Source organism: Balaenoptera acutorostrata, chromosome 11 (assembly GCF_949987535.1).
Source record: "Balaenoptera acutorostrata chromosome 11, mBalAcu1.1, whole genome shotgun sequence".
NCBI classification, from domain to species: Eukaryota; Metazoa; Chordata; class Mammalia; order Artiodactyla; family Balaenopteridae; genus Balaenoptera; species Balaenoptera acutorostrata.
This window is the reverse complement of record NC_080074.1, coordinates 55049978-55076992: the sequence shown is the minus strand read 5'-3', so window position 1 is coordinate 55076992 and position 27015 is coordinate 55049978. Positions and strand designations below refer to the sequence as shown.

The 27015-nt window shown below is 43.8% G+C and overlaps 1 protein-coding gene and 1 long non-coding RNA gene across 4 annotated transcripts in view; one reads left to right on the top strand and one right to left on the bottom strand.

Annotated features, from left to right (window-relative positions):
• The window catches only part of PPM1H (protein phosphatase, Mg2+/Mn2+ dependent 1H), a 275326-nt gene that overhangs the window by 3780 nt on the left and 244531 nt on the right, over positions 1-27015 (bottom strand). For 2 of the 3 annotated variants that reach the window (XM_057556257.1, XM_007179815.2), the window contains one exon: positions 15663-15814. The exons of the other annotated variant lie outside the window; for it this stretch is intronic. In XM_057556257.1, coding sequence (XP_057412240.1) covers positions 15663-15814 — 152 coding nt within the window. The remainder of the gene's footprint in view (positions 1-15662; positions 15815-27015) is intronic. 3 annotated transcript variants of the gene reach the window in all.
• Positions 1-27015, top strand: part of LOC103011348 (uncharacterized) — a 70732-nt gene that overhangs the window by 40944 nt on the left and 2773 nt on the right. The window contains exons 2-3 of the long non-coding RNA XR_450783.2: positions 22846-22943; positions 26211-26442. This is a non-coding gene — a long non-coding RNA (uncharacterized LOC103011348). The remainder of the gene's footprint in view (positions 1-22845; positions 22944-26210; positions 26443-27015) is intronic.

Genomic DNA, 27015 nt, shown 5'->3' with positions numbered 1-27015 from the left:
ACTCACAGACATAGAAAACAAACTGATGGTTACCAAAGGGGAAAGGGGGGAGGGGATAAATTAGGAGTATGGGATTAACAGATACATACTACTATATATAAAATAGATAAACAAGGATTTACTGTGTAGCACAGGGAACTATATTCAATATCTTATAATAACCTATAATGGAAAAGATTCTGAAAAAAATACATTTAAAACTGAATCGCTTTGCTGTACACCTGAAACTAACACAATATTGTAAATCAAGTATACTTCAATTAAAAACAGTTAAAATCAAAACAGTGCCTACCTCGTTTTATTTAAGTCACATAAGAGTATCATCCATAGTTAAAGGCAAGAGACCATGCTGATATTGCTATTGCTGGAGACTTTGGGTATTGAAAAAATGGTCAAAATTAGCTTTGGCATTTTAAAAAGCGGCATTAGGTCACCTAGAAAAGATGGTTACCCAGGAAACCGAAGGGCTCTAGAAAATTAAGGTTTTATTCTCAAAACTGGTTATTGCCTATGCCAAGATAACTTCCCTTGAGCCTGCATTTCTGTCATCCATTCTGTCTTACCTTAGGTGAACTCTTGAGAGAGAGAAGGCCCATTTTTGCTTCCTCAATTTCTTACTTCCCTTTTTCTTCCTTCATTTCTTACCAGTAGGCCCAATACCCTGCTAATCCGGCCTCCTACACTTCTCCGTGCTCATTTCACTTGACTTTTCTCCAGCACAGATACTGTACTTCTGGCCATCTTCTTTATTCTTGACATCTCTTGTCTTTTCTTCTGAGTTCTCCTTTTTGTTTGCAGAGGTGGGAGGTGTTGAGGTTGGCTTGCCCACCACACCACTGCACACTCCAAGTTCTCCTATGTCTGGGCTTCCATGACACACGGCACAGCTCTTCTTACTTTCCTTGGTAGGCCCCAGTTAGGACTCAGGAAGAGTCAATAAATGTTAACTTACTTTTCACTGCCAAGGTGGGACTTTCTCATCTATCATCCTTAGTTAATGCTGTCCCCAGTCTCTTAAGTAGGAAATCATAGTCGTTTTCAGTGCTAACTTCTCAACCTGATATTCACCAATGATAAATTCCACAAGGCACTGTAGGACTTCTAAACTTTGTATTATTTAAAGTGTATTTCATTATTGGTAGATGGCTAATTAAAATAAAATCTCACCTTTATAGTTACTAAGATGCAAGTTAAACCTGTTTATTATAAAAACCGCTATTCTGAATTTATTTTTGCCATCATTCACACACACATATACATACATACATAAAATTTATTTAGTATTTTCTATTTTTCTTTCCTTTCTTCTTGATTTCTGTCAAGTTGATTGCTTTCTTGAATACCTTTTTCCTCTCTCTACTAGTTGAGAAGTGATTATTTCTGTTGTTTTAGCAGCTATGCTTAGGTTTTTAATATATGTCAATCAATATTTGTGTCCTTCTCCAGAAAATAAAAAGATATTAGAATGCCTTCTTTCATCTGTCATGTTATTGCCTACTATTTTAATTTTGCCTTGTTTTTAAACTCCTATTAAGTCATTATTATAATGTATATAAACGAACATACTAACTTCTTTGCTCTTCGAAGTCCATTCCTTTCTTCTGGACTTGATTTCCTTCTGTTGAAGTACATTTTTAGTAATTCTTTTAACAATGGTCTGTGAGGGATAAACTCACCAAGTTTTGGGGCCACAAAAATCTTTATTTTTGCCTTTAATCTTGGATCATAGCTTTATCGGGTATAGAATTCTAGACTGACTTATTTTCCCTTAGCAGTTTGGACATAATAATATTTCATCTTTTCTGACCTCTCTTGTTGAGAAGTCTGTCTTGTTTCATTTTTAAAAATAAATTTATTTATTTGATTTATTTATTATTTTTGGCTGCTTTGGGTCTGTTGCTGTGCACGGGCCTTCTCTAGTTGCGGTGGGCGGGGCTACTCTTAGTTGCGGTGTGCAGGCTTCTCACTGCAGTGGCTTCTCTAGCTACAGAGCATGGGCTCTAGGCACGTGGGCTGCCGTAGTTGTGGTGCACAGGCTTCAGTAGTTGTGGCTCATGGGCTCTAGAGCTCAGGCTCAGCAGTTGGTGGCACCTGGGCTTAGTTGCTCCGCGGCACATGGGATCTTCCCGGACCAGGGCTCAAACCCGTGTCCCCTGCATTGGCAGGTGGACTCTTAACCACTGCACCACCAGGGAAGCCCTTGTTTCATTTTTTTATAAGTAAGTGTCTTTTCTCATTGGTAGCTTATTAAATTGTTATTGTTGATATTTTGTTGTTGATGGTATGAAGTTCCACTGAGACATAATAATGAGGATTTCTTTTTATTTATCATGGTTGGAAATTAGTTTTACTCCTTCAAACTGAGAAGATATTTCTGATTCTGGAAAATTTTCAACCATGAACTTTTTAAATACTGATTCCCCTCTATTTTTTATGTTTCCTCCATAGTTTTATATTTTCTCCTGTTAGATCCTTCTCATTTTACCTTCCAGATTTCAGCCTCTTTCCTGTTTTTTTAAAATCTCTTGGTAATATCTTTCAGTTCACTAATTCATACCTTAGCAGTTTACTATCTCTCCATTCACTGAGTTACTTTATTTCAATGACATATTTTTCACCATTGCAAATTTCTATTTGGTTCTTTTCCAAATCCATCTCTTCTTACCTTATGGTTCTGTTTGTACATGTTTAAGTTTCTTTCATCCTGTTCTGTTAGGTTTTCTTTGGGGGGACAGAGGGAAGGCTCTGTTGTATCTAGTTATCCTTTCTCATGGTAGGTTTGAAGGTGAGATAGAAGCCTCTCTTCAGTAGGGTTGTTTACTGTGTGCCTTGGGTTATCTACAAAGATTTTTAAATGTGCCTTCACTGGGGGACGTTATGGGTTCTTCCAGTTCTAGAACATGTTTTAGGTGCGATTCTTGGCTTAGGATCCCCATACCCTACGTGTGGTGTGAGGTTTAGCCTCACGCTTTCCTGTGTGGCAGGCCTACCCACCCCCTCCTCACAGAACCTCAGTTTCATCAGGTTCTTGCCATCATCCATGTGCTGCAGGAAGGATGCCCCAACCTGAGCGGAAGCTTAGGGAGAATGCCTTGGACCATTTCTTCCAACACTGTGGCCAGGAGCGCAGATTCCTCTACCTGACTTCTCTTTGCGAGACTTCCCTAGCGAATGCGACATCCCCCCTGTAAAAGAGCAGTCTGCGCGGACAACTGAAGGGCACTGATTAGATGCTGCTTGCAGTAACTGAACAGTGCAGCTGAACTCTAGGACTGGTTTCCTGATGTTTCCTTCATGCTACAGGAGACACAGTATGGAAATGAAGTCACAAATGGTGTTTAGGTAAAATGAGGCCACTTGTGGGGATCTTTCCTCATAAGCTGATCCACTCAACACAACCCCAGGCACCTAGTTCTTAGGTGGTTTTTTTGCCCCAGCTCCAATCTCAGCCAGGCTGATGGACACTGTAGAACTCATCAGCATCCTTAGTCAAGCACCATCTGGCCCCAGGCAGGAAACCACCTTTAAGGTTGCTTTATATCAAGACTGGTGCCTGAGGAAAAGAAGAAATGTTTCCTCTGGAGGGAAAGGACTGCGTCTCCTCTCCATTTCGTTCTCCTCCAATTTCTACCTGACAAGGGCTGTCTGGTTTGGTAACAACGAAAAAGACTGCTTCATGTGGCAGGAAGACAGGAGGGTTCTACTGAGTTTGGTGCTCAGGCTGAACACAAAGGCACACGTGCCAGAGACTGAAGGGCGCAGGGAGCAGTGGGAGAGAATCTGAGTCAAAACATGAAATATAGGGCTTCCCTGGTGGCGCAGTGGTTGAGGATCTGCCTGCCAATGCAGGGGACACGGGTTCGAGCCCTGGTCTGGGAGGATCCCACATGCCGCGGAGCAACTAGGCCCGTGAGCCACAATTGCTGAGCCTGCGCGTCTGGAGCCTGTGCTCCACAACAAGAGAGGCCGCGATAGTGAGAGCCCCGCGCACCGCGATGAAGAGTGGCCCCTGCTTGCCGCAACTAGAGAAAGCCCTCGCACAGAAACGAAGACCCAACACAGCCATAAAATAAAAATAATAATAATAAAAAAAAGATGGAAAGCTGTCTTTAAAAAAACAAAACAAAACATGAAATATAAATACAGAATATACAGGAGAGCAGCAGAGAAGAATATGGTACAGCTGATGACAGCGAAAGGGTCGTGGATTCTGTTATACCCCGGCCGGGATGCCGAGGCGGCCCAGGAGCCCCGTGATTCTGGAAGCTGGATGTGGGGCGGCAGCAGGGCCCGGCCTGAGGGCCTCATTCGGAAGGCTCGGTCAGGCCGCATCAGGGAAGTAGTACGGGAGTAGCCGGGGTACTCACCCCTCCTAACGAAGAGTCTCCCAGGGAGACCAGTTTTGTACTTTGAGAGCATTTTTCTTCTCTGGCTGAAGTTTTCCGTATTGATCGGCCGAGCTCTGCTGAAAGGGGCGGCGGCCGGGAGGGGTCTGACTTGGCAGGCGCACGGGGCCTGGCGCAGAGGCTTCCTCGGGCCGAGCAGGAGGGAGCAGAGGAGGGACAGCAGAGGAGAGAAGAAAAGCAGAAAAGGAAGAGGGGCTGAAGGACCATGGGAAGGCCAGATGCTCTTTTCACAGCCACTGACGCTAAGGTCAGGGTGGAAGGAGGCCAGAGGGCAAATCCTCCATCGTCTCCGTCGTCCTTGCCACCGCTGGGCGCTTCTTAGCTCTTCCACCTCTTCAGCGGGGTGTACGAAGGGCCCCGGGTGTGGGCTGGGCTGCCACGGGTCCCAGCCTGGCTGCGCCGCCGCCCGCATGGGGGGCTCTGGGGAAACTCCTTAGCCTCTCGAATCTGGACTAATGCTAGTGCATGCCTCAAAGGTCCTGCCGGGGTAAACAAGAACCTTCCTAAAGCGTCTCCCTCATTAGACATAAAAGGCCTCCCTCCCCCACCAAGAGTTTCGCCCGCAGTCATCCACCTTTTGTAGAGTCTCCTCCCGCAAGCCCACATCTGAATCAGCAGATTGGAGTGTCAAAAATAAATCCGTTTCAGGCCTCAGGCTGTAACCTGGCCTTAAAGCCAACAGTTCTAGTTGGGCAGGAACTTCTATTTGCCATTTGGATGGTACAGACAGGGTCTTACAAGAGGGAGGGTAGGTGGCAGGAACTGGGGAATTAATGGGTTCCGAATATTTGCATATAAAAGGCAGCTTCCATCTGCTGAGGCCCCGCAGGAATAGAGTATGATGGGAACAGGAGGAGGAATCCTCTTTGCATTCTGAGCAGGCCTCTGAGATTGAAGAGGTAGAAAAGCTCTCCCAAGCTTGGGAACGGTGGCAGGGATCTATGGTAACGGGGTAGGTGGGGTGAGGGCGGGTGACTTGGAGGGGGCTCTTTGTCGTGCTCAGAACCAGGCAACTTGTCCTGGGAGGAGGCCCGCCTCAGGCTCACTGCTGGGAGCCGAGCCGCATGTGTCCCTCGTCTGGCTCTGAAGCCACTGAAGGTGCCCACACCAGCTTCGGTCCCCTGCCTGGAGTGCGGGGACTTCACTCAGGCGGAGTACCCTGAGACACGGGAACTGCCGCTGCCCACAACACTGTCCCCGTGTTCCCTGGGGGTCCGTGCGTCAGCAGGGGCAAGGCCACGGACTAGGGAGAGCTTGCCACCCCCATGGGAGATGGCGAGACCACCCACCAGGCCTCGTCCACCTCTCTGCCCCAGCACCAGCTTCCTGGTTTCTCAAGGTGGTGTGAGCTTATTTTAGTTCAAATCCCAAACAGCAACATTTCCATAGGAGGGGGCAGAGCAGACTATTTTCTTCTCCAGCGTCCCTGGGAAGCCCTTTAAAATGCCCTGATGGGGACTTCCCTGGTGGCGCAGTGGTTAAGAATCTGCCTGCCAGTGCAGGGGACATGGGTTCGATCCCTGGTCCGGGAAGATCCCACATGCCGAGGAGCAGCTAAGCCTGTGCACCACAACTACTGAGCCTACGCTCTAGAGCCTGTGAGCCACAAGTACTGAGCCCACGTGCCACAACTACTGAAGCCTGCGTGCCTAGAGCCTGTGAGCCACAACTACTGAAGCCCGCGCGCCTAAAGCCCGAGCTCTGCAACAAGAGAAGCCACTGCAATGAGAAGCTCGTGCACAGCAATGAAGAGTAGCCCCTCTCGCCACAACTAGAAAAAGCCCCGCGTGCAGCAATGAAGACCCAACACAGCCATAAATAAATAAATAAATAAATAAATAAATAAATAAATAAATAAATAAATTTAATTAAATAAAATAAATAAAATGCCCTTATGTTCCAACTAAGTGGCCACACAGCTCTGCTCCAATGGCCATGTCAACAGTACTGAGGAAGGAAAGGTGGGCCTGGCAGTGGGCAGTTCAGACGCTGTCAAGGGCAGGATGGTGGGCTGACATCCACATTCCCACCGATCTGAATATGCTCAACATTGCAAAAGAAACAAAAATGCAGATTTTATCTAGTCTTCAACACGAGATAAAACACTCACCAATTTGTTCTTAAAACCTGTAACTGATGTGAGGTTGGGGCCGGCGATGGGAGGAACCCTTCCTTTTTACATTTGAGGCATAGTTTTTCAAAACCATATGGCAATGGGAAAAGTTAGTTTAGCCAACTCACAGAAAGATTTCATAAAAAGAACCTTTGTCTTTTGCCAAAATGTTTCATATTATCAAGGTAATACAAACTAGCATTTAATACCTGCGTTAATGTCCTGCTGTCAGTTTTGGTGGGTGTTTTACTGTTAACTTTCTACTGATTCACCTCTTCCTTATCAGTGAGGCTCACAGTTATCAGAGCCAAGGACAGCATGGATATGAAGAACATTTGAAGCGTGACCATCAAGAAGGCTTCTCTTATTAGGGAGATGCTGTCTGGAGTTTACATTATGTTGGTACTTACAGATTTAAGACCCCTTCATAAGCCCCCAGAGTGACATGGCAGGGGCACTGAGGGTCATTTGGTCTAAGTTACCAAGGTGAGGTTTCCACAGACAGGTTCTGGGAAATGAAGGACTGGGCAAAAAAAACCTTGCAAAGTCTTGCCTGGGCATTTGGAATGTAAATCCATGCCATGTTTTCATGTGTTCTTTGGCCCGAGGTCCACTCAGCTTTGCCCACACCTGTCTCCGTTAGTAATATTAACAATTTATTCCTTTCTAACATATTACTAAGCATCTTCTTTGCATGTTTACATACTTGCCTCCATTTTGAATATTCTTTCTGGGAGACCTGCCACTAAACCTCCAGCCTTACAGAGGAGATAATCAGTCTGAGATATTTTGCCTCAGAAAACCCCTTCCATGCCTTTCTCTAAGCACCCTTTCCAAATTTTGCAGGATGTTTAGGCCTCCTAAGAGAATCTTACTGGAATTAGTAAAGAGAATGACAGGTTGTGTAGCCCAACCCCCGTGAATTCCAACCACGTCACCTGAAAATGTGAACTTTTGGTATATTTCCTATCAACGGTTCATTTCATGACCCCACAAAGGATGCACGGAGCTGCCAGCTCTGCTACACTTCAGGGCACAATCCAGTAAAAAGAAAAGAAAGAAAAAGAGCAACTGCAATCATGTTCTGGCCTGTCCACAAGGTCTCCTTTTAATTTTCTGGTTCTTTTCTCGAGACAGTTCAAAACAGCAAAAGGACTTAATAAGATACACTGGGGTCAGGAAGGTCACATAGCTCATTTTTACCCCACCTCTGCCAGAGAGGATGGTGTGAGGGTCAGAACTTCGCAAACATATCTCTCTTAATCACCTCTTCCCTCACAATGCATCCTGGAGGGGGAGATGGTATTTTAAATTTTTTATTGGGAAGGATGTCATCAGAGGAAGACAGTGCGGGCAATTTGTCAAGAATGGCTGCCACAAAGAGGAGAAGAAAAAGAAAAAACCTACACACAACATGAACAAAAGCCAAATAATCAAATGGCAAAACCTTAAAGTCCTTCCTGTCACAGGACTAATGCCCTGCCTCCTTCTGTCCTGCTGAATTTCTAGACAAAACTGGGCAAACACAAAGCAAAACTCAAAGTAAAACAGGCCCATTCAAAACGTCAAGTGAAGAAACATTTTGTTGTTCTTGTTGCTTTGTTGCCCTTCCTATCTCTCAGGAGGCCCACCTTGTAGAGTGCATCTTCCCTTTCTCATTTTCCATCAAACGATCGGCCAGCCTGGTCAGACCCCTCAGGTCTGGACCCAGTAACCCTCTATTCCCACCACTCACATGACTAACTAGGCAAACCTGTGGTCCTGGGCTACATCTGGGGAGAAATGTATCCTTCTGGCTGAGTAAGAACTCACAGAGCCATGGGAAGGGTATGATAGCAGGTCTTTCTTCATCACAGAAATTATGACTTAGGCTAAACGTTATTAGGATGACTTCCACTCCTATTTCTACTTTGCATTATAAGGTCAGAACAGCTCCCGGTTGGGAGGGCACCGTCAGGAAACCCACTGCCGTGGCTTTTGGGACTGAGCTCTCCATGGGTCTCCCAAGGAGACACACTAAGCCTGGGTGTGAGTGTGGTACCCTCCTTCCAAATCACAAAGATACATGCAAATACGGCACACACATGAGAGGCAAACAACATCATTTTACATAATGCCTAAGTCCTGAGTTTGAAATAAAGTTTATCTGATTTCCCAATAGGGCTTAAATTACTAAGGAGCACAGAGGGGTAGAGAAACAATCCATAACTCATATTTACACCATCAGATTGTCCAGAATGCTTTCTGATTGTGGATCAGAATGAATGAATTACACAAATTCCGTATCATTATCACAGACTCTCTTCCCTCCAACTAATCTTCACATTCATTCATTTTGTCAGTGCTTGAGGTCTGACACGACCTGCCCCGTTCACCTCTCACACCTCATCTGTGGGCACTGCCCCACACTAAGCCCAGGCAGCCATACTGACTGTTGGGCTCCTTGAAAGCACCATGTTCTCCCTCCCCGATGCTGCCCCACCTTGCATTGACGGGCACACACTCATTTACCCTTCACCTTGAAGTTCAGACATCCCTTCTAGTGGGAAGCTTTCTTGCCTATCCCTTGTGCTATCTTTTTTTTTTTTTTTTAATTTATTTATTTATTATTTTTGGCTGCGTTGGGTCATTGTTGCTGCGCGCGGGCTTTCTCTAGTTGCGACGAGGGGGGGGGCTACTCTTGGTTGCGGTGCCCGGGCTTCTCATTGCGGTGGCTTCTCTTGTTGCGGAGCACGGGCTCTAGGCACACGGGCTTCAGTAGTTGTGGCGCACAGGCTTAGTTGCTCCACGGGCATGTGGGATCTTCCCGGACCAGGGCTCGAACCCGTGTCCCCTGCATTGGCAGGCAGATTCTTAACCACTGAGCCACCAGGGAAGTCCTGTGCTATCTTTTTAATCATTCATATTCTAACTTCCTTATGCTTTTGTAACCTCTAGACTTTAAGCTCCAAGAGGGCAGGGACCTGGTCTGTTTTCTTCACAAATTCTTCCCCAGTGGCCATGGCTTATAAAATAGGTCCTTAATATTTCCCAGATGAATGAATCTGAATGGGAATTATTTGGCAAAGAAGATACCTTCCCCCATAAGGTCTCACTGTTTTAAGATGCCAAAAACCAACCAGAGGGGCTTCCCTGGTGGCGCAGTGGTTGAGAATCTGCCTGCCAATGCAGGGGACACGGGTTCGAGCCCTGGTCTGGGAAGATCCCACATGCTGCGGAGCATCTAAGCCTGCAAGCCACAACTACGGAAGCCCGTGCACCTAGAGCCCGTGCTCCACAACAAGAGAAGCCACCACAATGAGAAGCCCTCGCACCACAACGAAGAGTAGCCCACCCCCACCCCCGCCCCGCTCACCGCAAGTAGAGAAAGACCGTGAGCAAACGAAGACCCAATGCAGCCAAAAATAAATAGATAAATAAATAAATTAAAAAAAAAAAAACCAACCAGAATTTTTCTGATCTCCAGTCAGATATTTCATCTCTTAGCAATGAAACTGTGCCCATTTTATAACCTTTCCTTTCACTCATTCTTCTATCTGATACAGGATTCTTTCTTAGCCTTTGGTTTGCCATCTTCCCTGAAAGGCAAATTCAAAACCTTTTTCTTTCGCGCCCTTTTGTTCCATGGAGATCCCTGTAAGCCCTGTAGGTAACAGATCCCATGAACCTAGGAACCTATTCTGACCTGGCATACACCTGCCCAGTGACAGCACTGCCCACAGGTTACCACTCCCTGGAGGGCAGATTTGTTGCCATGGAGAGACAAGGGCTGGTAAGGAAAACCAAGCCAGCTTGGAGAGATTTTAAAAAGTGTGGGGTGCCTTTTCACTCATACCTGTCAGATGACTTCGCAAAGCTTTATGAAAATAATTACAGTAGAGAAAATCAACAGGAGAATGTTGCTAACAAGTAGGATATAAAACGCAGATTAAAACTAAAAGCTCAACAGGAAAAAAAAATGTGTTCGAATTCAAATAAAAGAATCTTATTTGCAGTACCATCGATTCCTTTGTGCCTGAGAAAAATTATACAAACAATTCTAGAAAGAGAAAGAATGTCTAGCTTTAATTTTTTCCTGAAGGAAATTTTTGTTGTTGTTGTGAAATATATGAAACATATAAGTATAGCAACAAACATAGAATAACAACAACAAATACCAGTAGTGCTTACTATATACCAGGCACTTCACTTTATATATAAGGATGAGGTCAGGACTACTGGAACCCCCATTTTACAGATGAGAAATCTGAGGCATGGAGAGGTTAAGAAACCTCCCCAAGGTCACAAAGGTCACAAAGTCTAGAAGGGGCAGAACCAGGATTTAACCTCAGGCAGTCTGGCTAGATCCACACTGTTAACCACTAGACTACACTGCCTCTCATAGCTAACATACATACAAATGCATGAAAAAGATATACAGTTATAAATAACATGAACAATCATATACCTACCATGTAGCTAAAGGAACAGAACATTACCAGTAAATACCTTAGAAGCTCACTATGGGCCTCTCCACAAGCACACATCCCCCTCTGCCACCTCTCTTCCCAAGGTAACCATTATCCAAATTTTGGGTTAATTCTCTTGCTTTTTGTTATAATTTTAATATCTGTATCCCTAAGTGATATACTGTTAGCTTCCTCCTTTATGTAAATAGAATCATAGTATGTGTATTCTTCTATGACTGGCTTATTAAACTCAACATTATGTCTTTCAGATTCTTCCCTGTTAAAGATCACAGCTTTGGTTCATTCTCATTTGAGAACTGTGAATTATTCTATTCTTTGTTTATCCATCCTATGGTTGGACATGCAGGTTGCTTCCAATTTTTATAATAAAAACAATTGTGTGGATATCTTTTTGTATAAATTGAATTACACCAGCACCAGAATAAAAAAACACCTGGGTTGTTTGTTAAAACACAGATCCCTGGGTCCTACTGTTGGAGTTTTATTTGGTAGATCTGGGGTTGAGCCTGAAGATTTGTATTTCTAGCAAGTTCTCAGACAATGCTGATGCCATGTGACCCAAAGACCACAGTTTCAGAACCACTGCTCCAGGGTACAGACCCAAGAGTGGAGCTTCTGGGTTATAATATATGCATATGCCAAGCTATCTTCAGAGTCTTCCTACAAATTCACAAATCCATCTGCAGTTGTTCTACATGTTTTTAATTATTTCTACTCCTCTGACTGTTGAAGTTTTTTTCATATATTTATTGGCCATTAATTTTCTTCTGCGTGATGACTGTTTGGTACTTGCTCATTTTTCTATTGGGTTATTTGTGTTGTCTTTATTGATCTGTGACAGTTCATTATATTTTATGGGTATGAATCCCTCTTTGGCTATACAAATTGCAAAGATCTTCTCCCAGTTCACACGTTGCCATTTTATTCTCTATATGTTGTCTTTTGAAGAACCAAAGTTGGTAATCCTAACGTAGTCAAGGTTATCAATCTTTTCTTCTTTGTGCTTTCTGTATCTTGTTTAAGAAATCCTTTGTTACTATAAGATCATAAAGATAGTCTCCTATGCTATTTCCTAAAAGTTGTATTTACTTTTCCTTTCACAGTTAAGTCTTAACTTGCCTGGACTTGATTTTAGTGTATGGTGTGAGGGAAGGATCCATTTTTAATTTTTCTGCACCATCTTAATTGTTCTGATTTTGTACTAATATCTAGAAGGGTAAGACCCATACAGAAATGTCACAAACATTCTTGGCATTTTGTTCTTCCATATATATTTCAGAATCAGCTTATGAAGTTCCATGAATACTTCACTGGAATTTTGGTTATAATTCTACTCACTCTAAAGATCAATTTAGGAAAAATTAATATTTTAACAATGTTCCTATTAAAGAATATGTATAGGTTCATTACTGCCGCATCTGTTATTACTGTTTTTTATTGCTAATATTATTTATTTGCTGGACCCCCTTGTTTTTGATTAGTCTTAAGGGAAATTTATCTACTTTGTTAGTTTTCTTTTTAATTTGCTTTTTTTTGAGAAATTATTTTTTGTGGTAAAATACACATAACATAAAAATTCACATTTTCACCATTTTAAAGTGTACAGTTCTGTGGCATTAAGTACATTCACATTGTTGTATAACTACCACCACCATTTATCTCCAGAACTTTCTCCTCTTCCCAAACTGAAATGCTATAACCATTAAACACCAACTCCCTATCCCCCCGGCCCGGCGCCTGGCAACCACCATTCTACTTTCTGTCCCTATGAATTTGACGACTCTAGGGACCTCATGTAAGTGGAATCATACAGTGTTTGTCCTCCTCTGACTGGCTTACTTCACTGAGCATAATGTCTTCAAGGTCCATCCATTTTGTAGCAAGTGTGAGATTTCATTCCTTTTTAAGACTGATTAATATTCCATTGTATTATATACCACATTTTGTTTATCCCATTTAATCTGTTGATGGACACTTGGGTTGCTTCCACCTTTTTGCTATTGTGAATAATGCTGCTATGAACATGGGTGTACAAGTACCTATTTGAGCCCCTGCTTTCACTCATTTTGGGGTACATACCCAGAAGTAGAAATGATGGATATAATTATATGTTTAATCACCATATCGTTTCCCACAGAAGCTGTACCGTTATACATTCTCACCAGTAATGCACAAGATGTTCCAATTTCTCCACATTCTCACCAACACTTGTTTTTTTCTCTTCGTTTGTTTGTTTTTAAATAGCCAACATAATGGGTGTGAGGTAGTATGTCAGAGTGGTTTGATTTGCATTTTCCTAACGTGTTAGTTGTTTTAAAGAAACAAATTTTGGCTTTACTGTTTATTTTTATTGTATATTTGTTCTCTTTTTTGTTATCTTTAATTTTTCCTTCCATTACTTTTCCTGGGTTTATTCTGTTGTTTTTAATTCTTAATCTAGATGCTGTTGTTGAAATAAGGACCACAGACCTAAATTTTTAAATTAGGACAGTGGTTTACTAACAGCCTATATGCAGGAAAAGAGCACACAGCACAAGTAGACAGCTCCACTCCTGTGGCCCCTCAGAACTGTGAAGTTATAAGAATTCTTGTGTACATGTTTATAGGAATAATATGGGCAGAATTAGCCCAGTAGCACAAAGCAGCCTTCTAGATCTTACTCTGAGAAATACCTTTCTCTGTGGTTAAGGGGCTCTTTTTCTTTTTCTGTGGTCAGGATCCTGGAGCTTGTGGGCAGGGTCCCTGTGATCTGGGGAACTGGGAGGTTGAGAGGGTTGGAAAAAGTTCCTTTATGATATGGAAGGAATATAGTCACTTCTGGCAGGTCAGGGATGAGTAGAGCTTTTCACCTATGCATAGCTCATTAAATTGGGGTGGGGGGGAAAGGCTCAAAATTCAGCCTTTAAAGTCTTGATCTGTAGTATTCTTATTATTTAGGCCCTGGTAATTTCTAATTTTTATTACCATTTTTTGATTTATAAGTTGTTTAGAAGTTTGGTTTTTAATTCTATGTGGGCTTGACTAGTTTGAAAATTACACTTTCTATTCTTTTATTCGTTTTCTTAGCTATTTAAACACATTTAAAGTCTAAAGTTAAACACTTTTAACCTCTTTTCAAGTAGAACCATAGCATACTTTAGCTGATTACTATCCCCACTGCCCAATTTATTATGCTGTTTTTATTCAGTATTTTATCATTTTTAACCACATATTAGACATTCTTATTGCAGTTTTTATATAGTTAGTGTATGTTTAAGTATACCTATTTACTAATAGCTTAATAATCCATCTTACTTCTCAATCTTCCATCTGGGATCATTTCCTTTTCTTATCTGAGGACATCCTATAGAATCTTCTTCAGAGAAGGCTGGGTGGCAGTAAAATTTCTCAGTTTTGTTCTGCCTCAAAATGCTTTTACTTCATCCTCTTTACTGATATCTTTACTGTATATAAAAATTCTAAAATTTGAGAGCTGCTTTTCTTAGCCAACTGAAGATTTAACTCCACTGTCTTGGCTTCTACTGTTATTTTTGAAAAGTCAGCTATCACTGTAAATGCTATTCTTATGTATCTGTTTTGTCTTTCTGGCTGCTTTTAGTATCTTTTTTGTTTAAATTCTTCAGTTTCATTATAAAATATCTACTTAAAATTATCTCTTTATTTCTTCTGCTTGAGATCTGTTGGGCTTTCTGGATCTTAGGTTTAATATCATTCAACAATTCTGGATTGGAACTTGTTTTTTTTCTTCCCGTTTTCTACAGTATTTCCTTTTGCAATTCTTTTTACAGCATCTTAGTTATCTTCCTACTCTCAATCTCATTTCATACTTTCCCTCTCTTTGTCTCTTTGAGCCATATTCTGGATTGTTCAGATCAGTTTTTCAGTTCCATCAGTGTACTCTTCAACTGTCTCCAATCTGTTTAATCCATTGAATTTGTAGTTCCTATTTTTATACTTTTCATCTCCAGAAGTCCCATTTCTTTATTTTAAAAATCTGCACAGTCATTTATAGTCTTTTGTCCTTATGCATGATTTCAATGCTTTTAAAAACATTTCTGAAACATGTTAAAATATTTATTTATATTTTTTGGCTGATAAATCCAATAATATTTACAGGTCCAACTCTGCTGTCTATTGTTTCTGCTGGTTTTCACTCACGGTGACTTATTTCCTTGTGTTCTAAGTGAAAGGTGCCTTTCTCCAGAGGGGATTTCTGTTTATTTCTGAGTCACCTAGGGTTGTTTAGGATGTTTACACGGCCATCATGCTATAAGGAATCCCTACTTTAATCTTTCTCTCCTTTCCCAATGTTTCTTGAAAGAAACAGTTCCTCAACAGATGGAAATCAATGCTGGGAGCATTTGCTCTCATTCTTACCAGGAGGATCACAACTTGGATTATTCCCACTTTGTAGGATATGAAGTAAGAATGTGAGAAAGATACACTGCTGAAATATCTCACAAAACAAATTCTTTACCACTTGTATCTAGGTTTAACTTGAGGATTTTTATTTGGCTGTGAAAGTACCCTAATAAGAAATGTAGTCCCTTTTGCAGTCTGGTTACTAAACCATCTATATCAGAATGAATGATGAAAAGTGCAAGATTATTATTTATTTCAGCCACATGAAAGACCGCTTGAGGAACAACCTTCCAATCATAGAGATGCACAAACCTGTGAGGGTCATCTGGATCACAGTTAGGGAGAAACTGAGTGATTGCTTCTGCCACCTCTTCATTGGACAAAACATCCCAGAGTCCGTCAGTGGCCAAGATCAGCACATCGTCTGCTCCATGCTCGTATCTGGAGAGATCGTAGACTCTTACCTGAAATGAACAGCCAATACCCCTGCTTAAGAAGTTGGGAGCACATTATTCCCCCTAGCAGACTGGCTTGTGACTTCCCTTCCCTTTTCCTGCCCAGCCCAGTGGTTTTTAGGTGCGCGCTCTAAGGCACTTGGGTTGCAGCAAGCTTTGTGGCCCAGGGGTAGCCTCCTTTGAAGACTTGCTGTACAGACATATCGGGCCCCAAACACAGCTGTGAATGAGCCCAATAAATTAATAGTCGACAAGGAAGAAATTAACTGAAAATGTAATGCCTGAAATGTAGCTGGAACAATGACTCACAATAGACACAGCGGTAGCTAGAAGAGCAGCCGGAGGCTTGCTGCCTTCCCTCCTTTGCACATCCATCCCACAGACATTTATTAAGGGCCTGCTCTGTGCCGGGTGCTCTAAGTATAAAGATAAACAGCAGATTTCCCTGCTTCTGAGCTCTCAGTCTGCGGGGGAGAGAAGGCCAGTCTAGGATCCAAGGCAGCTACTCTGCGTGTATTGGTTTAGGACTAAGGAGATACACTTCATTTCATGTACTCACTTGATACCTTTTGGCTTACCTGCTCTGAGGCCCATGGGGCTGGACTTATCTCATGCAACGATGGGGCTCTGATACTACACGCAGGTTTGAGGAGCCTCAGTCTAGCCTAAATCACAAAGGACACACGCCAAGTCTGAATCTCCTAAGTGTGTCTCGACAGACTTTAAGTCTGTCCTCACCTCTAGTACCTGGAATGACTTGGCTGCCATTTGGACGTCCCCCTCAACTCTTGGAAAAGAACATAGTGACCTTAGCAGAAAGAATAATAATAAAAATCAAGGCTTACTTGCATTAGGCCACAACTCCATGTTCCCCCTACTTGGGCAGGATGGGAGGGAGAGGAGTTTGGGATTTCATTGCTATTCCCTACTAATCTGACGGGACCAGCCCCTGCCTACACCACTTCATGAGCTGAGGACAAAGGCAGGTCAATTTCATCAATCTTCCAGCTCTTTCAACCCCACCGCATTATCCTGTTTTCTAAAAACAAGTCTGAGTGAAAGGTGTAGGCCAGGGGAAGGGAGGGGAAGGGAAAGAAAGGGAAGGGAGGGGAGGGAAGGTGGATGGAGTGTAGGCAGCTGTTCCCGGGTCCCATCACACACAACCACTGTCAGGTCATCTCAGATCTCGAGAGAATACAATTCCAAGAGGCCTGCAGACGTTCCCATCCACATCTTCAAAAACCAAGCCTTCCTATGTTTTAGGAAGGTCTGCCCAGGCCAGTGACGCCCTGCCTACCACAGGGCTGGTCCTATGGACGAACAGCCTACACCCAGCAGCAGAAAACAACAAAATGCCCCACACTTGCCCACAGAGTCTTTGGAAAATGAGCTCAAATGAAAAGCAGCCTTTGTGGCCGGTGAACAAGACGGCAACGATTAGCTAATGGTGCAGCGCATGGACCGCACTCAGGAGAAGAGCACTCGGGGGAAGACCGGACTGGCTTTTAACATCTTCCTCTCAAAAGGCAGGGGAAGTTTACATTCTAGACGAGGCACGGCGCCCTATGAGACCAAATTAAAGAAAACAGGAGGGGGGAAATCTTAAGTTTACAACAGACTGGGAAGTCCCAAATGCCAGAATTTTGTCTTCAGGCTGCTGAACTCATGTGGTTCGATTTTTACTCTAGCGGCAACCGGATCCCCTCTGCTTTACCTTCTGTGGTCCCTGGGTGTCTTAGAGCAGGTGCTTCTGAAATGCTGATGTGCACAGGAATCAGCCTGGGACCCTACTAAAAGGGAGATTCCAATTCACTTCTGGGGTGGGGCCTGAGAGCCTGCATTTCTAACTTGCTCCCACGTGGTGCTGCTGGTTCCTGGACCACACGGACTACTGAGGCCGCGGAGGAGTCCTACTGGCCTGTAACAAGGACTCCAAGGGCTCAGTGGCCTCTGTGATGCCTGTGTAGACTATCCCCTAGGGGAGGCTATGGCGAGGATAGCAAACGTCACCCCTGGGCTCCTAATTTCAAGTCCTGTGTCACTGTGTTGTTACTTCCAGCGTGCAATAACTTTGCTTACGAGAGACTGCTCGCTTCTTATGGGGGTAGATCTACAATAAATTTCTGTGATACTTTGAGCTCCACAGGAGAGAAAATGTTTCTTATAAAGGGAGGTAGGGAGATGTGGATGTCAGGTGCTTGTAGCACCTTATGCTTCTAGCGAACTAGGAGATGCCACCTGCCCTGCAGCTCCTTTTAAAAGAGAGGTTTCTAAGGTCGAAGATAAACATCTGTTTCATTTCAGGACCTGCCCTGTGTGTACGGTGCCGAAATCTCTTCAAGTGCCTTCTGCGGCCCCCAAAGCGTGGAGATTTGAGTTGTTTTAAGCTGAAGCTGTCCTATTCAAATGGAAATCTGGCCCACAAAACGGGTGTGGGTTGATAAATAGCAACATGTTATAAAATGTTCCTCTTCACTTCCATCAATAAATTGAATCCTTCCCTAATTCCACTATTCACATTTCCACACACAACTCTCTAATGCAGTTTCCTTAGCCAACATGAAAATCCCTTTCAGTACCATTCTCCAAGCAATTTTTATGTAAATAATAAAAAGCTAGTCTCAACCCTACTCCCTGAGGCACTCCCCAATTAACATCCTTTTAGGTTTTTTTTTTTTTTACTGCTACCCTTTGTTTCCTGCCCTTTAGCCAGTTTCCAAAGGACTTTGCCAACTTTCCACTTACAACTCGTGTCTTATACATTAACCTGTGATGCAGAACATTTTGTGCAAACGCTCTCGGAAAAGCCGGACTGCCGTGCAAGACATCCAACTGCACGCTCATCCTCCCCAGCGGCTAGGGCTTCAAAGGATTCCAGTGGGCTCTGGAGACCCGACCTTCCCTCCCCAAAGCTGTTGCAGGGCCTCCTCAATCCGACCACACTCGCCTCCCCAGACCTCCCTGTTCCATTCCTCAAATAGCTTCTTAATGTTCCGGGAAGCTTCACATCAAAAATAACGGGCTCTGTGGCTCCCCAGGACTCAGACATGAGGAAGACAGTCTCTGGGAGGAGAGAGATACGATCTGCAAAGGCTTTTGTGGTAAGGGGCTCTGGAGAACATGGGCAGGGTCCTACTGGCTCCTTCCCGCGTGCCCATCTGCCAAGAAAGGCCATGGGCATCCTGAGACTCTTGCTGTTTCTCAGAGCAACAGAATTTGAGCCGTGGAGAGATGAGGCCGGGGTGGATCCATCTGCCCTCCTGGACCCTTCACGACGTGTTTATTGAGCACTTACTATGTGCCAACAGCTGTGAACAAAAGTGACAAAGTCCTCACAACTTCTAAACTAGGTGCAATAGACACACAAATAAATTACAATGCCAGGAGATGACAGGTGCTTGAAGAAAAGTCAGGCAGGTAAGGAGAGTGACAAAAGAGCCATTTTAGAAGATGTGGTTAAGGCAGGCGTCTCTGGGAAGACACCATGTGAACAGAGATCTGAACCAGTGAGGTGACTTTCCACAGGTCCCTTGCTGTGCCTCCCTTTCCTTCCTTTTGGGGACCTGCCACTCCTCCGGATTCAGAGGATGTGGACACAGTGTCAGACTGGTGGTGAAGACGAGAGGCTGAGGGGGACACAGTGCCACCCTCCGCTGCCAGAGTTACCCTGAGGAAGACCTGAGGATTTCCCTTTCTTTTCCCTGGTCCTCTGCAGACACAATCCCTTTCATGTTCACTAGCACAGTACTCACCTGTTTGTACCAGTCTGGGTTCACTTGTCTGTCTCTTCCACATGAGTAGTTATTCTCAAACTTTAAGGTGTTTAAGAATCACTTGGGGTGCTAATTAAGATTCCGGGACCCACCTTTAAAGATTCTGATTGTGTAGATCTGAGGCCAGGCATCAGCCTATGTAAACAAGGGTAATTCCAATGCAAGTGATGGGGGAACCTCAACTTGAAAACATGGTCTTAGGCAATAAGCTCCCCTGGGGCGAGGTCTGAGTTGTCCTATTTGTTTCTGCCCCCCGAGCAGAGCACAGAGCCTAGCACTTGGAAACCACACAAGAAACCACCAAGGGAAGCATTTCCCTTGCTGGACATTTACCCTTGTCCTGCTTACAGCGAACACCCTGAGAGCTGGTCACCTTCTCTTCCCCCCAGACTCAACCTCTAGAGGCCAGAGATCCCATTTTGCACTTCTTCTGTGGGCCTCGCCGTAACTTTCATAGAGTAAATACCTCTAGATCTTCAGGACATACTTGCTGAGACAAAGAATAAATGGGAAGAAAAGAGGAAGAAAAAGAATTCATATGAGATCCATTCCGAAGACCCCCTCATCTCGTGGTGACCCGACCGTTTTAGCTTGTAAACGCTGGCGCTCCCAGGCAGTCACCAAACTGTGACGCGCTGAGATTTAACAGGAGTAGCAGACTCTTTCCTTTTTGTCCCCTATCCTCAGGGGAGCTGCTAATAAACAAAAAACACTCAGCGTTCGGTGCGGGGGGGGGGGACAGGAGGAAGTCTGGGGTCACCAAGGGTCGTGGCTAGTATGCCCCTGAATAAGCCAGGTGCTGATGGCTCTCACAGCTGCCCCCCAACGCTAGAGCACTTAGAGTCACCCTTACCGTGGTCACCGGGCCCCTGCTTCACGGGGGAGTGGGGACACACAACTCTTTAACGCGGTGCCTCCACTCAGCGCTCAGCTGGCTGCTGTTTCAGTGCCTGTCTAATATCTGTTCGCCCCTTTGCTCTGTTCCTGAGGAAATTTCAGTGGCCTGTGAGAGCTCATACTGCTGTAAGCTGACGCTGCTTCCTGAAGCCACTGTTTGAAAGAACCCATCAATGCTTCCATTTGCCAAGTCTTGGCGGCTCCTCTAGGATGTCCTCACGGCTCTCACATCTTTATCAGCTCAACACATCCTCCAAACCCTTTTTCCCGTTTAAGTACTTGAGGTAGGACGAGGTGCTCCAGCAGCTCAGGCCCGGCTGTGTGCAGGAGCAGAACCGCCCCCCCAACCCGCCCCGCCTGGGTTATTAGGAGCCCTCGCTTCAGGTCTCTGCTTCTAACCAGCCTTGGGACTGGACACGAATCCTTTATTTCTTTAGCTCTCAATTTTCTCATCCCTGAAATCATTGTTAAAAAAATGGAAAAGAAAAATAAATATTATAGCACCCACTCTACCTTTCTCACAAAGCTGTTACAAAGATCAAATGAGATAATGTGGAAGAGAACTACAAATTCTAATGCACAGCATGTTATTGTTTTATGGCTCTGATCTCAGGGCAGTACACCTGAAAGTAAGCTAGTTGGTGGAAGGAGATGAGTTAAGGGTGAACCCAAGGGACCTGGTGTTCATTTCCTAAAGTCTCACTTAAATGACAGTGATTGGGACTCTCAATCATGTTTTGGCAGAAAAGCCAGGTGGTCCCCAAGGTAAAGGCTGCCAGTAGGTGGTGGAAAATAAGAAGAGTACAAACTCTTTTCCTCTCCACCCTCGGTGGCCAACTAACCCAAAAGCTCAACCTGCAGAACGTTGAACATAGCACTTGTACCAGAAGAAAATAAAACTCTAGCATATTTCGTCACAGTCCAACAAACCGAGTGGATTATTTCAATACTGGCCTGCTGGCAGGCCACCAAGATTGCACCCGAATTCTCTTGTTGTGATTCTATCTACACTAGATGATGTCATGAAATACACACTGAATTTGGTGGCAGAAGACTTGGGTTTGATACCCACCTCTGCCCCTTAGTAGTTAGGCAAAACCACTTTGTTCATTCACATTTTAAAATCTCTTGACAACCTGCCGGGAGTATGAGATGAAGAAGTACTGATTTACCAGATGGGGAGCGTTAGGATGGAGGACTTTGGGCATCACGTATCTTACACGGAGAGGGAACTGCAGGGGCCAACACCTGGGAATGAGAGAGCGGGCTGGTGTGCTAGGGTGGCTTTGCGTAGTTTGGCTTGGCTACAGTACTGGATTTCCACTGGGGAGTGGTAAGGGATGAGGCTTCTCAAATATCTTCAGTGTCTCCCTTTGTGAAATGAAAGGTTAGGATGATGTGGCCACTAGGGATGCTTACGGCTCTGCCATCCCCGACTCTTTCATCGCAGGATGAGCTCGACCTGGATGGGATTGACCACATGACCTCAGAGCGTCTGACTGCAAATGAATCAAGGGACATTAAAATATGACAAATATGTTGGCTGTTCCTCCTACCCCCAAAGGAGCTGGTTGTTTTGGCTGTGGGTATAATTTTCTATGTGAAATGCACCACAGATATTCTTGAGGTTTGGTGTTTTTCTTTTTTTTTTTTTGGAGTCTACAGACAAAATAAACATTTGCCTTTTGAGGGTGGATACCATCTAATAACTGAAAAAGTTTCTAAACCAGGTAAGATATTAGGCAGTACATAGAGAGTCTAAAGTTGTACCCAGTGCCCGGCCGCGATAGCGTAAGGCTTTCATTTTCTCCGCGCGAGGCCAGAACTTTACAACTTTGGGAGGTAAACTATAGAGGAAGGAATTCCCTTTACAGATGGGGGCACTCCTATCATCTACTCCTTTCTCTGGGATTCCAATGGCTTGTTCATCACAGAATCCAAGGCTCACTGAATGCATCAGTGAACAAATGGACTTGAATCCAGCTTGTTAGTCATTTGAGGATTACATTTGTGTTCATTAAAATGCCCGTTTGCAGAGATCAGGGTCAGAGGAAATCCCAGCCTGCGAGTGAAAGTACATGGGTGCCGTGTAGACAGAGTCATGTCAAATCCATTTAGGAGGCGGGGGAGGCAGATACAGAGTGACCGTCCATCCCTGTTTGCCTGAGATAGTTTGGGTTTGTGCTGCTTTCCCAGCATAATTGTTACTAGTGTCCCTACTGACTCTCAAAAATGTCCCGGTTGAGAGGGTAAGTTATCTGGCCCCCCGGCATATAAATAATTAAATGACTACTGTTCTTTATTCTTGTAGCTGCTACTTCTGGCCATTGGGACTGAACCTAATAACCACAGTGTGTTACTACTTCACAGGACTCGTTTCATAAAGGCAGGATTTTAGGGATCTCCAGTGAGCAGGAGAGCAAGTTACTGTGTATCTTGCCTTAGAAGAGGAGACCCAATCAGCCCTGGTAAGCTATGGGATACCTGTCATGTAGCAACATTAACCCCACTGCTTGCAAGTAGCCCAGGTCTCGGCAGACCTGTGAGCAAGCAGCGAGCGAGGTGTGTAGTAGCCCTAACCTACCAGCCTCGAACAGAGCCACAGGCGTGGTGAGAAGGAATCATGCAATGTAGGACTAGAGCATGGATGACTTCAGGATTATGAAACTAAAGTTCCTGAAACACTGTGAAGAACAGCTTATGACAGTGCTATTCAAAGAGTGGTCTTTGGATCACCTGCTGCAGAAGTGTCTAAAAATGTGAAAATTTGCTAGGACCCCACCCTACACCTAGTGATTCAGATTTTCAGGAAGTGGATTCCAGGGGTTTGCATTCTTTAACAAACTCCTCAAACTATTCTTATATGAGGTAATACAATAAATTAATGCAAAAAAAAAGAAAGATACTCACTCGAAACATTCAAGTGAAATTACTGTTGTTCAGGAGAGGATCAGAGGAGAATAATCTCCAATGAGAAGGAATGTTTGACACAATATACAGGTTGGCTTCCCTTGTGTGACCACAAATTTCAAAAGCTAGACTTTCTGGTGTGTGTACAAGTAAATTTCAAATAGCTGGTTAGCAGATCTCAAGACAGTTCCTAATGGGAACCATCCATATGGATGACACACAGGTGCATCACGAGTGATTTTTTACAGCTAGACTGGAGAATTAGAGATGGAGATGGACAGGCTACGGCATGAAGTCTCTCCTGTATGTATAAGGTCAGATGGTACCAGAATCAACGAAAGCAGTTCTATACACTCTTAACATGTGATTGTTTTTCCCCCAGACATTTTCAAAGTGGTGGTGGTGGTGATGGGAGGGGAGCATATACCCCCAAGGGGGCATCAACCCAACTGAGAAGCAGATGTATGAGATGCTGAAGACATGTGGCACTAGAGAAGAGAGTCAGAAAACTGCCCATAAAACTGAACTCACAGGGCTTCCCTGGTGGCGCAGTGGTTGAGAATCTGCCTGCCAATGCAGGGCACACGGGTTCGAGCCCTGGTCTGGGAAGATCCCACATGCCGCGGAGCAACTAGGCCCGTGAGCCACAATTACTGAGCCTGCGCGTCTGGAGCCTGTGCTCCGCAACAAGAGAGGCCGCAATAATGAAAGGCCCGCGCACCGCGATGAAGAGTGGCCCCCACTTGCCGCAACTAGAGAAAGCCCTCGCACAGAAACGAAGACCCAACACAGCCATAAATAAATAAATAAATAAAAATTGTATAACTTAAAAAAAAAAAAAAAAAACTGAACTCACAGAACATAGAGGAAAGTGGTGGTTTTCAGGGGGGAGGGGGTGGGGAGAGAAACGGAGAGATGATGGTCAAAGGGCACAAACTTCCAGTTATAAGATGAATAAGTTCTGGGAATCCAAAGTACAGCATGGTGATTATAGTTAAATATAATGTGTATATATTGTATTATATATATATACACACACACATATATACACACTATATATAATGTATATACATAATCTGTATGTCATACTGGGTTATATATCTGCAAGTTATACAGAAAAGGAATGGTAATTAGTGATGTGATAGGGGTGTTAGCTAACACTACCGTGATAATCATTTTGCGATACAGCTGATCCTCAAACAACTAGGGGGTTAGGGGCGCTGACCCTCTGTGCAGCTGAAACTCTGCATATAACTTATATAGTCAGCCTCTGTATGTGTGGTTCTTCTACATCTGCGGTTCAACCATACTCGGACTGTGTAGTACTGTAGTATTGGGTTGGCCAAAAAATTCATTTGGGTTTTTCCATAACATATGGAAAAAAATCCATATATAAGTGGACCATGCCGTTCAAACTCATGTTGTTCAAGGGTCAACTGTATGTAAGTATAACACATCAAAACACTGTACATCTTAAATTTATACGATCTCATATATCAATTATATCTCAATAAGACTGGTTAAAAAAAAAAAAGTGCCAAATACAACTGCTGTAAATTATCAAAGTATCTTTAGACAGAGCTCATCATTTTCCCTTTGTACAGGGGGATCCAGGGTTTGTAAGGCCTGAAGTTTATACAATTTGGGGAGCATTTTTCCCCCACCTTTACTGAGAAATAATTGACATACATCACTGTATAAATTTCAGGCATACAGCATGACGGTTTGATTTATATATTGTGAAATGATTACCACGGTAGGTTCAGCTAACATCCATCTTCTCGTATACATGCAATAAAAAGAGAAAACAGAAGAATAAAAGGAAAATGTTTTTTTCTTTGTGATGAGAACTCTTAGGATTTACTCTCGTAACAACTTTCCCATATATTGTACAGCAGTACAATATATGGGAAACTATAGTCATCACGCTGTACATTACATCCCTAGTAGTTATTTATCTTATAACTGGGAGTCTTACCTTTTGAGCACCTTCCTCTAATTCCCCTTTGTCCCCACCTCTGGTAGCTGCAAGTCTGATCTCTTTGCGTTTTGGTTTTTTGTTGCTGTTTCTTGGGGGTTTTGTTTTTTGTTTTTGGTTCCACATATAAGTGAGATGATACAGTATTTGTCTTTCTGGGGAGCTCTCTTTAAGAAAAAGAACACAGAAATAATTATGAATACAAACTTAGATACTAATGTGAATGTTTATTAAGAATGAGAAAAGAAATTGCAACAGATTACTGGAACCATGGAAAATGAGGTCCCTTTCTTTTGAGAAATGATTGCAAGGAAATGATTCCTGATTGTAACCTTGCCTCTCCTCACCACACAGAACTGTCTACATTTCCCAGTAACAACCAGAACTCATTGAAGGCTGGTCTGAGTGAAGGACCCTGATACTTACATTTAATCAATTAGCATCATTGTAAATCTGCCTCTACACTGCAAACTAGGTTTCCTTTCTTAATTAACTAGGTAAATAACTAATGCATCAACTTATATTAGTTTGCACTGGAAAGATAGATGATTACCCTAACCCTCAAGATTTCACAGCAGGGAGGACACTTCTACAGGAAGGCGATGGTAGAAGGTCTCCAAAATGACCACCATCGCTTCCTTCCCTCCCTGTACAAGCACACTGCTCCTCCCATCAAGGGTGGATTCTAGTTCTCCTCTCCTCAGATATGGACCCGCCTTAGTGATTTCCTTAATCACCAGAATGTGGAAGAGGTGATGTTATGGGACTCCTGAAGCTAGGTCTTAAAAAGCTTTGTAGCTTCTGCCTCAGTCTCTCGAACCACTGCTCTTGGGATGTTTCCTCTCAGAATCCAGCTGCAGTAATGCCATGAGAAGCCAAAACCACATGGAGAGGCTGTGTGTAGCTGCCTCGGCTCAACACGCAGCTGACAGCCCACATCAACTACCAACCATGTGAGAGAGCCGTTTTGGACGTGCAGCCCATCTAGCCTTCAGATGACTCCAGCCCCAACTGATAGCCAACTGTGACCACGTGAGAAGCACCCAGCTGAGCCCATTCAACCCGCAGAAGTATGAAAGGTAATAATAAATTCTCCCGTTAAGCCTCTAAGTTGTTTTGTAGTCAACAAAGGCACAAAGGCATTGTATTGCGATGGGCCCCTCTCCCTATAGGATTGGTGAGAAGGGACGTGGGACGGCGAGCCCGCTGGAGTTTTCTCCTTGGTCCCTACTTGTCCATAAGCAGCACCTGCCCCTCTGTTCCTGTCCTCCTGCAGGTAAATACCAGGAAAACCTCCCTTTGTGGGCTGGGGAGATGAGAGCCAGTCCAGGAGGCAAGTTTAATTTGAGGGCTGGAGGTGAGGAATAAAGAGTCCATTTTGGTCTTAGATCCAAACCGCGGTTTCCAGTCTAACTTTATCCTCGCTATAAAGTTATTTTCATCCCAGACTCCTGTGTCTGTTTTTTAAATTGGTTCAGAAAACTCGGAAAAAGGATAAAATTATTTTTCCTCCTCAGACCCCAACAAGCAACCTTCTTCCTTTCTCATAGGCTACAAAGCAAAGTTTATTTTTAATTTTTTAAAAATTTCACCCTGCTTCATCCTCTAAAAATCGAGTGTGCCCTCGGTTCTTGTTACGTTGTTTTGTGAAA